Source organism: Rhincodon typus, chromosome 11 (genome assembly GCF_021869965.1).
Source record: "Rhincodon typus isolate 14 chromosome 11, sRhiTyp1.1, whole genome shotgun sequence".
Taxonomy (NCBI): Eukaryota; Metazoa; Chordata; class Chondrichthyes; order Orectolobiformes; family Rhincodontidae; genus Rhincodon; species Rhincodon typus.
Window position 1 is genome coordinate 14086939 of NC_063342.1, and position 14665 is coordinate 14101603.

General features: G+C 42.2%; 1 protein-coding gene across 6 annotated transcripts in view; it reads left to right on the top strand.

Annotated features, from left to right (window-relative positions):
• Window positions 1–14665, top strand: part of LOC109933950 (zinc finger and BTB domain-containing protein 21) — a 178671-nt gene that overhangs the window by 127042 nt on the left and 36964 nt on the right. For 5 of the 6 annotated variants that reach the window (XR_007263294.1, XM_048603284.1, XM_048603282.1 and 2 more), the window contains exons 2-3: window positions 6017–6112; window positions 11154–11273. Coding sequence is in view for 4 of the 6 variants with exons in the window: in XM_048603282.1 (XP_048459239.1) it covers window positions 6017–6112; window positions 11154–11273 (216 nt within the window). In the remaining 2 variants the exon portion in view is untranslated. Of the gene's footprint in view, window positions 1–6016; window positions 6113–11153; window positions 11274–14665 lie in introns of those variants that run through there. The other variant, XR_007263293.1, reaches the window with a different exon arrangement.

A 14665-nucleotide genomic window follows, 5' to 3' on the forward strand; every position in this document is an offset into this window, starting at 1 on the left:
TATTCATAGCAGTGTGTTTCTATTTGCAAAGCCTAACAGTTTCCCACCTCTCTCTGTACCTGATGATTTTGAAGTTGTTTTCATCCATTTTTACTAAAAAAAACCCAAATAATTGCTGATCAATTTTGTTTAAAGAACAGACTAAACTCTATCGATAGGAGGGTTTGACAAATGTAATGTTGGCCCCTGCATAGCTTTGGAAACAAAAGTTGTTGCAGCACAAAAGCGTTGTGATATGTATTACAACATCACTGGTCACTAGATTAGAGTCATAGTTATACAGGACGGAAACAGACCTTTCAGTCCAACTCGTCCATGCTGACCAGATATCTGAAATTAATCTAGCTCCATTTGCCAACGTTTGGCCCATATCGCTCTAAACCCTTCCTATTCATATACCAATCCAGATGCCTTTTAAATGTTGTAATTTACCAGCCTCTATCACTTCTGGCAGCTCATAGTATAGACGCACCACCCTCTGCGTGAAAAAGTTGTCCCTTAGGTCCCTTTTTAAATCTTAACCCTCTCACCTTAAACGTATGCTGTTGCCTATTCACCCTATCCATGCCCCTCACGGTTTTATAAACCTCTGTAAAGTCACTCCTCAGCCTCTGACGCTCCAGGGAAAATAGCCCCAGCATATTCAGCCTCTCCCTATAGCTCAAACCCTCCAACCCCAACAGTAACCTTGTAAATATTTGCTGAACTCTTTCAAGTTTAACAACTAGTTTATTGAGAATAGATAGGAATGTGGGCTTTAAGACACAAACACAACAGCCATAACATTATTGGATGGTAAAGCAGACTCGAGGCTGTATCACACAATTGTTATGGGGCAGCGGGCGGCCATTCGGTCCATCATTGTCTGCAGTGGCTTTCTGGGCTTTTTAATTTGCCAATCTTCTGCCTTTTCTCTATAACCCTGCACTATTTAAATAATCTATCAATGTGGTGGCTGGTTATCTCAGATGATAGAGAGCTTGGTGTTCCATTGCTAAGGTTATGGGTGCAGTCCCCACACTGGCCCATGTTGATGGCTTCAAATGCAGACTCTGATCAGCCATGATCCTGTTGAATGGCAGAGGAGGCTCAAGGGGCCGAACAGCCTACTCCTGTTCCTATTTTCTGTGGTTGGTGCCCCCTTAAATGCCTCAATTTGAACCTACCTCCACCACACTTCGAGGCAGTGCATTCCATGCCTTAATTACTCATTGTTTGAAAAGAACATTTGTTTCTTTTGCAAAGAATTTTTAGTCTGTGCCATTTAGTTCTGTATTTGTTGATGAGCAGGAACAGTTTCTCCCTGTGTATTCTGTCCAGGCCCACGTGATTTTGAACGCTTCTCTCCTATCTCCTCAACTTAAAAACCTAAATAGGAGCAAGAGTAGGTCATGTGGTCACTCAAGCCTGCCTCTCCGTTCAATAAGCTCAACTAGGTCCAGGCTTCACTCCTCTCTTGCACCAGCTGATCATCACCCTCGACCCTTGAAATACTTCTAGCGAGCTAGTCTCCACAACTGAGCTCTCTGGGCAATTCAGGACATCGACTACTAACTTGGAGAAGCGGTTCCCTCACGACTTGGTTTGAAATAATTGTTCTCTTATTCTTTAATGTCTCCAAGTTTGAGATTCCCCACAAATGGAAACTTTTCCTCAACATCTACCCTTTCAAATCCCCTCAATCTTTTATGTTTCTGTAAGACGACCCCTCATTCTTCTAAACTCTAATGAATGAAACCTTCACCTGCTTAATAGTTCTTGATAAGGCAGCCCCTTCATCCCAGTATTAAGCCGAGTGAATATCTTTTGAACTGTTTTCCATGATAGTACTTTTTTTTTAACATTCAGAGGACAAAACGTGAAGATTCAGATAGTTTCTTGAGGATCTGAGTCCATTCTGATGATAACATTTAACAGCTCGCCACCACCTTCTCAAGGGGAACTAAGGACGGACAATAAATGCTAGCTGAGCGACCGATTCTCACATACCACAAGTAAATAAAAATATATCGTGCAACTTGTTGTCTAACTATGACCACGTGCCTCTGCCTTCTTCACAGATGCTTCCCTAGGCTGTGTAGGGAGCTCCCTGCAGTCTCTCATGGATTTTCTCCAATACTGTTGCTGCACACTCAAAGAACAAAGAAAATGAAAGCACAGGAACAGGTCCTTCAGCCCTCCAAGCCTGCGCTGATCCAGATCCTCTATCTAAACCTGTCGCCTTTTTCCAAGGATCTGCATCCCTCTGCTCCCTGCCCATTCATGTATCTGTCCAGATACATCTTAAATGACGCTATCGTGCCCGCCTCTACCACCTCCGCTGGCAATGTGTTCCAGGCACCCACCACCCTCTGCGTAAAGAACTTTCCACGTATATCTCCCTTAAACTTTTCCCCTCTCACCTTGAAATCGTGACCACTAGTAATTGAGTCCCCCACTCTGGGGAAAAAGCTTCTTGCTATCCACCCTGTCTATACCTCTCATGATTTTGTAGACCTCAATCATGTCCCCCCACAACCTCCGTCTTTCTAATGTAAATAATCCTAATCTACTCAACCTCTCTTCGTAGCTAGCGCCCTCCATACCAGGCAACATCCTGGTGAACCTCCTCTGCACCCTCTCCAAAGCATCCACATCCTTTTGGTAATGTGGCGACCAGAACTGTACGCAATATTCCAAATGTGGTCAAACCAAAGTCCTATATAACTGTAACATGACCTGCCAACTCTTGTACTCAATACCCTGTCCGATGAATGAAAGCATGCCGTATGCCTTCTTGACCACTCTATCGACCTGCGTTGCCACCTTCAGCGTACAATGGACTGAACACCCAGATCACTCTGTGCATCAATTTTCCCCAGGGCTTTTCCATTTACCATATAGTTCGCTCTTGAATTGGATCTTCCAAAATGCATTACGCCGCATTTGCCTGGATTGAACTCCGTCTGCCATTTCTCCGCCCAACTCTCCAATTTATCTATATTCTGCTGCATTCTCCGACAGTCCCCTTCACTATCTGCTACTCCACCAATCTTAGTGTCATCTGCAAACTTGCTAATCAGACCATCTATACCTTCCTCCAGATCACTTATGTATATCACAAACAACAGTGGTCCCAACACGGATCCCTGTGGAACACCACTGGTCACAGTTCTCCATTTTGAGAAACTCCCTTCCACTACAACTGGCTCCTGTTGCCCAGCCAATTCCCTATCCATCTAGCTAGTACACCCTGGATCCCATGCGACTTCACTTTCTCCATCAGCCTACCATGGGGAACCTTATCAAATGCCTTACTGAAGTCCGTGTATATGACATCTACAGCCCATTTTCTTCCAAATGTAAATAGATCCTATCCCTCAGTATCTTCTCCAGCAGCTTCCCCACCACTGACGTCAGGCTCACCGGTCTATAATTACCTGGATTATCCTTGCTACCCTCCTTAAACAAGGGGACAACATTAGCGATTCTCCAGTCCTCTGGGACCTCACCCGTGCTCAAAAGGATGCTGCAAAGATATCTGTTAAGGCCCCAGTTATTTCCTGTCTTGCTTCCCTCAGTAACCTGGGATAGATCCCATCCGGACCTGGGGACTTGCCCACCCTATACCCAACACTTCCCCCCCCCCGTTTGCCGACTTGACCTAGAGTAATCAAACATCTATCCTTAACCTCAACATCCATCATGCCCCTTCCCTCGGTGAATACCGACACACAGTACTCATTAAGAATCTCACTCATTTTCTCTTGACTCCTCCCGTCTTATTCATCTCAATTCGTGGGCTCAGTCTGTTTTCCCTGTCGATGCCAAGTTATCATATCATAGGGTGGATTGGTGGGAGCACTGCACCAGTGAGGTGAAAGCTTTCACATCACATTTTGTAGTATGCGGACACCGTATGAGCTGAATCCTCCACGGGGGGGACAATGGACTGCTATCCTATCATTCTGTCAGTGTTTGGGCTTGGACCAGGGCAAGTTGACTTCTGTGCAAGCATGCAGAAAGCGCCACAAACTTGGGTGCTTCGGCTACAAGCCGAGCTCAATCTTTACAGGAAATTGGCCGTTGAAAGTGGCCTAGGACAGTTTGAAAAAGCTGTTTAAGGTATGTAGTAGAGAAAGAATACAAAAATTTATACTTATAGTATACCTTTTATGATGCACCAGTTCATCCTCAACTGGGCATTGCATTTAATAGAAGACTTGAAAGTTTTAGGTTTGGAAACTACAGAAAAGATTTAAGATTCAGCGATGAGGGACTTTGTTTGTACAGTTAGATTGGAGCGGCCAGGACTGAAGGGTGAAAGATTTGAGGCGTTCAAACTTATGAGCTTTCTGGACAGAGTACAGCAGATGAGGCAAAACTGTTCCCTTTGGTTGAAGGATCAAGAGCCAAAAGACAGTGGTTTAAGATGACTGGTGAAAGCAGCAGTAGGCTATTAGGAAATCCTTTCTTCATACAACAAGTAGTCATGACCTGTAATACAGTGCCTGAGAGTGGGCAGAGGTAGACTTAATTGAGGCTTTTAGGAAGGAATTGGATCATTTTCCCCATGTCACGTTACCCAAGGAGACATAGGTCAGAGTAAGCGAGTGCTGTTGCAGAGGGCTGGAACAGATAAATGGGCCAAATTGTTACAGTACAGAAAGAGCCCATTTGATGATTCTGTTAGAGTCCGGTGTTGTAATTTGCCTATTAGTTTCTCAGCTGAATTATTAAACATTTTGCTTCTGGGAGTTCCTAAGATCCTTGATTTAGTGATAACTTTTTTTTCTGAGAGATCATTTTAGTAGAACTTTGTATTTGGAAATACCTTCTGATATTTTTTTTAAAAAAAATGTAATTTTGAAACCTATGGTTTGGCTGATGCCATTAAAGTTGGTTTGTGTTGCCTTTCCTCTCCTTGTGTAAGTACTGCTTTCTTTCGACTACCAAGTGTCTGCATCAAGGACACCTAGTTCAAGTATAGCACAACTAGATGATGCAGGGTGAGCTCACTCTACTCTAATTTTAAGAGCGTAATCACAGTGTGACATCTTTGTTTCCTCAACTAGTCCTACTGCGTTGGATCCATGGGGAAAGAGTAGTGAGTGGTAGGGGTGAGTATGTTTAGATTCTTCCTTCAAAGAGGCCAACGTAAGCACAATGGGTAAAATGGCCACATTGTGCACAAAGCAAGGTTTTGTAACCCTGATGCCTTTCAGTGAGATTATCAAATTTGTAGACCACTCTCTTTGCATCTGTCTCAAAGGGTTGGCTTTGCACCACCCAAGCAAGCACTCTGTGGCTGAGAGGTAGCACACGGCAGCTGATTTTTTTTGAAATTTGGAGTGTAAAACTAGTCTCTGTAATGGTGACAACAAAACACATTGTGAAAACCCATCTCGTTCACAAATGCCTGCTTTGCTGGCAACACGTGGCAACCATCCCATGGAAGAACAAACGTTTTTCTAAAGTCGCAGCTGAATTTTAGCCGAGAGGTGAAAGGCCCATGATATATTTTTTTTTCTTTCCCCATTTATTCCAGTTGCTTTCGAATTAAGAAATCGTCACAACTGCCAGCTAATCTGTTTCCAGATTGGCTGAGTTACAGCAAATTCATAAAGATCCTCAAGTGACCCAAGGGCTGAATTTAGTTAATAATAGGAGAGGGTACTGTTGGTGTTCCTTGGGGCTCGCTCAAGAGTATTTGTGTGAATTTGCAAAGAAATTACTCTGTCAAATCAATGTTGCTATTTCTGGGTGTCATTCTCGGGTTGCTTAACTTGAGATGTCTCCACACAGCTACACACCATTGGAAGCGCTATGCAAATAATTACAAACCTATTATTGATCAAAAGAAAGCATGGCACAAAACATTTAACGTTTGTTCAACTCGGTTTCTTCCCTAATGCAAACGTTTTTAAAATTTACATTTATTTTTAAAAAAGCCTAACAACAATAACAAACCAAAGTGCATCAAGGTTAAAAGTAATCTACTTTTGTCAAATAAATGGGAATTCACTTTATTTTACAGAGTTCGCTGCAACTCAGTGTTGATAATGTCGGTCCACATTCATCTCCCCTTGTTCTGAGTCAGATTACCAGCGTTATCAAATCAGACCGACACTTGGTGAGTAAATACAGTGTGCAAAGATTTTTCTGTCTATCATAGCATGTGTAGTGTTCCCAACACAGTGCCACAAAGCAGCTAAAAAAAATGAATGTATGCCCTAAAATTGTCTTTCATTTCGATCAAAATTATAGACACGTAGTTGGACAACCATTGAGCTTGTAATTACCCGACATGAAGTCAACCTTGGATACAGGGATGGCATTGACTGACATATTTTGATGGTTTTTAAAGATGTTAAATGATTCTGTGGCCCTGTGATATTCTGTGTTGATGACTGAGTTCAGTAAGAGTTGTAGGATATCGCTTGTCTTGAATTGACTATATTTTAAGAGTTGGTTAGCTCGGTTGGCTTTACAGCTGATTTGTGATGCTGAGTGACGCCAAGAGTGTCCTCCAATGCCCTGGTTACCAAGAAGGTCCTGCCTTCCCAACCTGTCTCCTCACTTTGTGGGATAACCCTCAGGTTAAACCACCACCAGTTGTCCCTCTAATGAGGGAGCAGGCCTATGGCCTTCTGAGATTGTGGTGACTTTACTTAATTTAGTTTCAAGGAGGATGAACGATTTGAATATGGCAACCATTGTAAGTTCCTTCCCCCAGCGGAAACATCTTGCCGAAGTAAATATGATTAATGTGGCTGATTCCTGAATCCCAAATTGTTAAGGAGAGTCGTAAGCCGAGCTTTGACAAAATTAGGTCAAATCATCCCTTTATTGGTTTGAATTGTAGTGAATATGAGGTTTGGAATTTTTAATGTATTGTCTGATTAATTGTTCTACAGATGAACTTATCCATCTGGCCATTTTGTAATTGGAGTGAACCAGGTTTTCAGGAACCTTGATTGACTTTTCAGCAAAACTACCATTGAAGTAACTGCCTGAAGTGTTTTGTTTTATTTTTGTCATTTTATTTCCCTCCCCTTCAAATGTTTCTGAGCATACGTGCTTGGACTATTTTGATCTCAGTCGCTGCAGAGGAACCTTTTTGGAACATTTCGGTTATGAATCCAAACTCCGTACATTCTAGGAAGCAGCAATAAAATTGGCAATGGTTATGTATTCCTGCCGTGACAGGAAATTAAAAGATGTAAATGGGAAATGATCAAAATCCTCCACTTTGAGCTATGGCAACCTTCGTGTTTGTTTCCAGATTGTGACTTCTGATGAGCTTTGTGATTGGCTACACATGCTTTCATTGTGTCCTCGAGTAATTTGAGTGACTTGTGTGAACAGGAGTTATCACATAAACACACAATTAATGGAAAACAGTGTGTTGATTATTTTTTTGAAAGCATTTTTTAAAAAAAAATGTGGAGCTGTAATATCTTGACTCAGTCAGTGATGTTCTTGTGTCAACATTCTCCACCCCAATACCGTGCTTGACTGTTTACAATTATTTAAACTCAAAAGATTTTTTTTTCCCCCGAATGTTGTTACTTAATTCTCGGGCTCTACCAGTTAGCTTGAGAAACTGGGCACTCTGTGTAAGTCTGCCAATTTTATTCATGTAAGACTGTTAACGTATTCCTTCTCTCTAGCTGGCTCCCCATATCTGTTTTTAACCTTTTTCTTAAGCACTCGTCAACTTCTGAGAGAATTATGGAAGCTGCTTGAACACTTTTGGCAGTGTTTCACATTTCAACTATTTTTTTTTTGTTTGTGATTTGAACACAATTCTACATTTTTCTCCCCATTCCTGTTCAATGGAAACAATTTGTTACTAATTACTGGGGCTTGCTTTTGTGGACAAGTTGAACAGACCTGGCTTGTCTAACCTTGCATATTGAAGTTTGTGTTTTGACCTGATTGAGGTGTTTAAAATGTTCAAAAGGCTTTGCTGCCGTTTGCTTTGGAGGAATCGAGGTGGGGAAGGGGTGGGAGAGCGACAGGATTTTATAATTCCTTCTGTAAGGAAGCATTTTTTTTCTCACTAAGGGGATTAAGAATCTGGAGCGCTATTCCACATTCCAGGATAAACCTGTCAATGCTGGAACAGTTAGCCCTTGCAAAAGTGAGTCTTGTTGCCTGAGTGCATTGCAGCTTATTGAACCAAGTTGGATAAATCTAGCTCGATGTCACAAATCAGCCACGATGTAGTTGGATGATGGCACATGCTCAAGTGGCTGAATTCCTTCTATTCCTATAATTCCTCGCGCCTTCATCATATACCCACTGGGATAAATTAGCTTTCCCCCTGCTGGGGGAGAATCAGTATCATCCGGTTCCTTTCCAGTGTTCATTGTAGATGCTTCTATTTAACAATGCTTCTACTCAACACAATTTAGACAGATGGGATAAAGGGGGGAAATGTTAATGAAATAATTACGGCCTCTTCTCTGTAAAGATGATCTGTTCCATATCACATGCAATCATTTCACAATGTAGCGGTTTAGTACAAAAGAACGTACAACGGTTTTCTGTGGCGCGTGGCCCGAAGATAAAATAACATTTACTTGTTTCGTTCTTTTTAAAACTTGTTAAGCTAATCACTGTGTGATATAGCCACACATTACATGAGATTCTGGTATCAGACAGATAATCCACTGATGTTTGCAATTTGAAATTTGCAATTTTAAATAGTCAGTATGGCTTTGTGAGGGGCAGGTCATGCCTCCCAAGCCTTATTGAATTCTTTGTGGATGTGACAAAACACATTGAAGGCAGAGCAGTGGATGTGGTGTATATGGATTTTAGTAAGGCATTTGATAAGGTTCCACATGGTAGGCTCATTCAGAAAGTAAGGAGGCATGGGATTCAGGGAAATTTGGCTGCCTGGACTGGAGGGCAGGTCTTATGAGGAAAGGTTGAGGGAGCTAGGGCATTTTTCATTGGAGCGAAGAAGGATGAGAGGTGACTTGATAGAGGTGTACAAGATGATAAGAGGCATAGATAGAGTGGATAGCCAGAGACTTTTTCCCAGGGTGGAAATGACGATTACGAGGGGGCATAATTTTAAGGCGATTGGAGGAAGGTATAGATGTCAGAGGTAGGTTCTTCACACAGAGTGGTTGGTGTGTGGAATGCGCTGCCAGCAGTGGTAGTGGGGTCAGATACTCTAGAGACTTTTAAGCAACTGTTGGATAAGCACATGGAGGATAGTAAAATGTAGGGTATGCAGGGTAGTTTGACCTTAGTAGGATAATAGGTCGGCACAACATTGTGGGCCGAAGGGCCTGTACTGTGCTGAACTGTTCTATGTTTCCATGTGGTGTTTAGTTTGGGTTGTGTTGCGCTATTTCCCATCATGTTTGCTCCATTTTATATTTATTACTGCAACGTGATTCCTTCTAGTGCCTTGAAGTACAAATCAGTAAAGATGACAGCAGGAAAAATGACTGGATGCTTTTGTCTGAATTATTAAATGATGTATAATTTATAAAGTTAAATTGGAAAGCAGCTGTGAGTATTGGCGAATTGTGATCTTGTCACCTTTACTACATGAGGAGATGCCTAACCCTGGATCATTTGTTTTCCTGCAACAATGCTGCCTGTAAGTCTTGTTTTGGGTGTTCTCACCCGCTGCCTACGCGTGGATTTTTTTTTTCAAAAGTTTTCACAGAACAGTGGTGACTCAGTGGTTAGCACTGCGGCTTCACAGCGCCAGGGACCCAGATTTGATTCCAGCCTCGGGTGACTCTCTGTATGGAATCTGCACATTCTCCCCGTGTCTGCGTGGGTTTCCTCCCACAGTCCAAAGATGTGCAGGTTAGGTGGATTGGCCATGCTAAATAGTCCATAGTGTCTAGGGATATGCAGACTAGGTGGTTCAGCCATGGTAAATGTGGGTTATGGGGGCTGTGTCTCGGTAGGATGCTCTTTAGAGGATCGGTGTGGACTCGATGAGTCTGTAGTGATTTTATGATCAGGAGTAGGTGTCTTAGACATCTCTCACTTTGCCTGTCTGTGTCTGTTCCTCCCTCGCTTTTCTCCCCACCCCAGACATTTCTGTCGCTGAGCTCCACACCTCGTGTAACCAACACAACCCCCCGCCCCCCGCTCCTCCAACCTATTCCCCAGCTCGCTTGCCAACTGTAACACACCTAGATTTTTCCTACCCAGGGAAACTTGGGATTTTGTTTTGCACAGGCATGGGTGAAATTCATTTTGCCACTGATAATAAACGTGAGAATATTGCCACTGTGCTGATATTTTTCCACACGTTTCACAATGGCAGGCCTGGCTGCTTTCTTAGACTAGAATCGATCTGAAAGGTTTCGATAACGTCGTAGATGAGGGGACGAGTAGTGTGAGCTGTTGTCTGATTATCTCCCGATTAGCTTTAAACTTTGAATTTGTACCAGTGTTATCTGTTTTGTGTTAGAGATGCTGACAACTGGCAATTTTTTAATTGTTGATTTGATTGTCCTGATTGTAAATTGTTTTTGGAGTTGCAGATATAAAGATAGAATGGAGCAAACAAGGTGGGAAATGGCTAAACACTTCCCAAACTAAATGCCACATGGAAAGCTCAGAAAATTCTGTGTTGATGGTCCATCTAAATGCTGTCAAACCTTATTTTTGTTTTTAAAATGTAAAATCTGTTGATAATGGCTTGGTTAATAAATGCAATATTCACTGTGTTGCTGAACAGTAAGAAACTAAGAAGGGTTTAATCATCTAGGTACTGAATTAATACTTCAAATAAATTGACAATTTGATTCTGTATTCCTCCCTAAGACTAAGAAGAAAATAATGCAGAGATGTTGCTCCTGGTAACTACATTCCACTTCCACCAGCTTTGCATTGCGTGACAAATGGCCACTGGGGAGATTTATCAGTGATTGCAAACATGAGTTTTTACATGCAGTTGAAGGGAGATGGGAGGAAAATATCAAACTGGGCTTGCTTATAAAAGTTGTACATTTATGTAGCTACAGTAATTTATGGCAAACAAAATAGAAAAATCAAGATTTACTCATCTGTTCCTGTCATACACGTTCAGTGCGTGAGGGCATGTATGTTATATGCTAATTGGTGGGAAATGTAGTGACTTTGGTGCAGACTCTGCAGTCAAGCTTGTTGTGTGAATTTGATTTTAGGTTTTTGGATGCCAAGTGACTGGAGAGTATGCTCAGTTTTCTGTCACTGTGACCCAGGACTCGCCTGTTGCCATGGGACTGGAATCTTTTCATATCCAAGTATCTCCGCTTCATATTCAGGTACAACCTATGAAGAATCATGAGAAACTTTTATTTCAAGGAGACTGTCAAACATGAAGTGGGGCCAGCTCCTTCCCTTTGGGAAATTCCAGTTTTCACATGCATGACCTTTTTTAACAATAGAGAATACTTGTGTTTATTTGCATTTGGATATCTGTCTCTGTTTCTCTTCCACTTCCCTTCATATATGTGGTTTTCCCCAAAGAAGCAATGATGTACCGGCAATGATTGATCGACAAAACAGATTTTTATTTGGCTTTGCCCCAAGATTCTGCATGTTTGAATCGTGCTTCTCTGGGTCCCAACAGGATCAGATCTGATTACTGGGTATGAGAAGCAGATTGAGTAAACTATTTTACTTGCTGTATCCAGATTACACACTTTTGGAATTCCAAGCAGCTGTATAATACTGTACAAACCCACATTTTTAAGTTTCAAGGGAAAGCTGACATTGAACTGCCAATATGTTGTCTGACCTGGAGAATAACCATGTATGGTCTTGAGGCCTGCTTCATTGTGATCTGTGTTGAATGGTAGAGCAGAACCTATAGAAGATCGCTGCTCCTGAACCTTGGGTAGAGGCAATCCACAATAGTCCAAGTTGTATTTGGCTTATTTCAGATAGTGTTTTGCACCTCTGTAAATGAAACATGGAAATCCATTAACGAGGACATTGACCATTCTTACTACGATACTCTCTATTGCTCGTTACACTCCAATTCTAGAATAAATAAATTGCTTCTACTTCCTCCTCATTTACAGCTTTCTTCTTCATACCACAGCTGTTTCATTTTTTGTTTTGGGTTTTAATTTGCTCCTCTCCTCCTCTTGCATTCTTAGCAGAATAAGGAGCAATCTTATTAAAATATACAAGATTCTAAGGAGGCCTGACAGGGTAGATGTTGAGAAGATGTTTGTATCAACGTAGAATGCTTGAAATAGGGTACATAGTTACAGAATAAGGTTACACTCATTCAAAGCTAAGATATGAAGGAATTTCTTTCGGAGGGTAGTGAATGTCTGGAATTCTCTATCGCCGAGAATTGTGGAGACTAGGTAATAGATTCTTGAAATGTCAGGGAGTTGAGGGTTATGAGGAGCTGGCACAAATGAATTGGGTTAAATCAGTTGTGATCTATAACTTGGAATGTTCATGTGTTTTTCCTGTCTAGCTTCTTTTTTGAGGCAAGGACAATGGGGAAGTACACTTGGAAAGAAATGCCTCTGATTATTGTGCTCTCAAAATAAATAATGTTTAATCTGGATAAGGCCCATGAGCGTGCAAATTGTTCTTGATCTGTTGGAAGCATTGGCTGTACTTTGTTCCAGAATTCCATCGTGATCTACCAGAATTTCAGCCCTTAACAAATTCATGCTCCAGCCTATCACTGCTGGAGCATGAGCGAATTTTGTATGTACAGAGAAGTGGGTGAGTGAGATGGGAGGAAACTGAAATTTCTTTGTCACGATGATGATGTTTTGAATTTTTAACCTGGTGTGAGCCGTCCAGGAAGTATTAATTTTGTTTTAGCTTGCACCAGCTGTAGTATTACTGTAATAGCACTGTGACCATGATGGAAAGTGGGTGCTGGAAATCAAGCCTCACTATTCCACAAACTGTCACAATTGCCTGACTTTGACCACAAAGATAAAATAATTACCAGATTTCATCAATAAATAAGAAAACTAAGCTTACTTGTAGCAAACTTTCAGCAAGTGTCAAAATGGATTATTGGTTACTAATCTGCAGACTTTAAATAAACCCCCTTTGAATTCAAACACTTGTGAACATTCAGTCACAAATAGGACAGACAAGATGGACAGTTTTGCAGAAATATTATGGTTGGAAATCCTAGGCAGAATTTATTTCTTTCCATCGAGCAAGAGCCTGGGCTAAAAGCAACTTTCTCATTCGGTTTCTGAATATGACAATCACATTGTCTACTGCGACGATACTCTGTGATGTCCTGTCTGTTGGACCTTAAGTTCTTTTCTTGGGTTAGAAGGTCTCTTCTGAGTCTTGAAACATTGGTTTTCTTCCTCTCAATGGGGGTGGGGGGGTGCCGCCGGAGGGAGGGAGGGAGGGAGTGAGGGAGAGAGAGAGAGAGAGAGGGAGAGAGGGACACCTGTCTTGACTTTCCGGCTCTTTGGAGGCCTGAGTGCCCCTCTGTCTGAATTCTTTGACAAACTGCACCATGTCTACAAAAGCTGTTGCTGTGCATGTTTTTAACCCAAAGACATCTGGTGCTAGTTTGTCTCGCCAATGTATTCAATCCAACTTCTCTAGAAATTACAGGACTCTGTGTAACTAATAAGTAACCAGGATATGTTTTGACTTCCTTTTCGAGTCATTGAACTATAGTGTCTACATGGCAGTATCCAAACTCACATTTTCCCAATTTATATTTTCAAAGGAAATATGTGGTCCATACAATAGTCTTTTAATGTTTAAGCCTTGCAATAATGAGTTTTATTTGTCTAGTGCTGACATAAGGTACAAGAAAAGAGACTTTTCTGAGAGGCATAAATTAAAAAAAATACATTGAGCTTTCAATGACCCTATTCAGCTTGAGAGGTGGGGTTTTCAGAAGGGAATTCCTGAACATGGGGCTAGACAGCTGAAAGCATAGCCTGTAATAGTTGGGAGAGTTCCAAATGTGGCATTCTCCTTTTGTCAGCAGGGAAATATTCAGCAAAGACAACATGATTTGGAGCAGGTGGATTGACATAATGTGCAATACAGTCAATGAATCCCAAAAAAAATGACAACATTCACAGCTGACAGTTATTAGAAGGAGTTAGTTTGACAAAGTAACTGCAAGAAACCAAGAGATAACAAGGTGTAGAGCTGGATGAACACAGCATCAGAGGAGCAGGAAGGCTGACGTTTCGGGCCTAGACCCTTCTTCAGAAATGGGGGAGGGGAAGGGGGATCTGAAATAAACAGGGAGAGAGGGGGAGGCGGATAGAAGATGGATAAAGGAGAAGATAGTGGAGAGGAGATAGACCGGTCAAAGAGGCGGGGATGGAGCCAGTAAAGGTGAGTGTAGGTGGGGACGTAGGGAGGAGATAGGTCAGTCCAGGGAGGACGGACAGGTCAAGGGGGCGGGATGAGGTTAGTAGGTAGGAGATGGGGGTGGGGCTTGAGGTGGGAGAAGGGGATAGGTGGGAGGAAGGACAGGTTAGGGAGGCGGGGCTGAGCTGGGCTGATTTTGGGATGTGGTCAGGGGAGGGGAGATTTTGAAGCTTGTGAAGTCCACATTGATACCATTGGGCTACAGGGTTCCCAGATGTCCTCATTTTTCAAGGACCGCAACTCCACCACCACCACCACCCACCTCCCCACCCTCCCCACCTCAGTGGTCGAGAACGCCCTCGACCGTGTCTCCCAC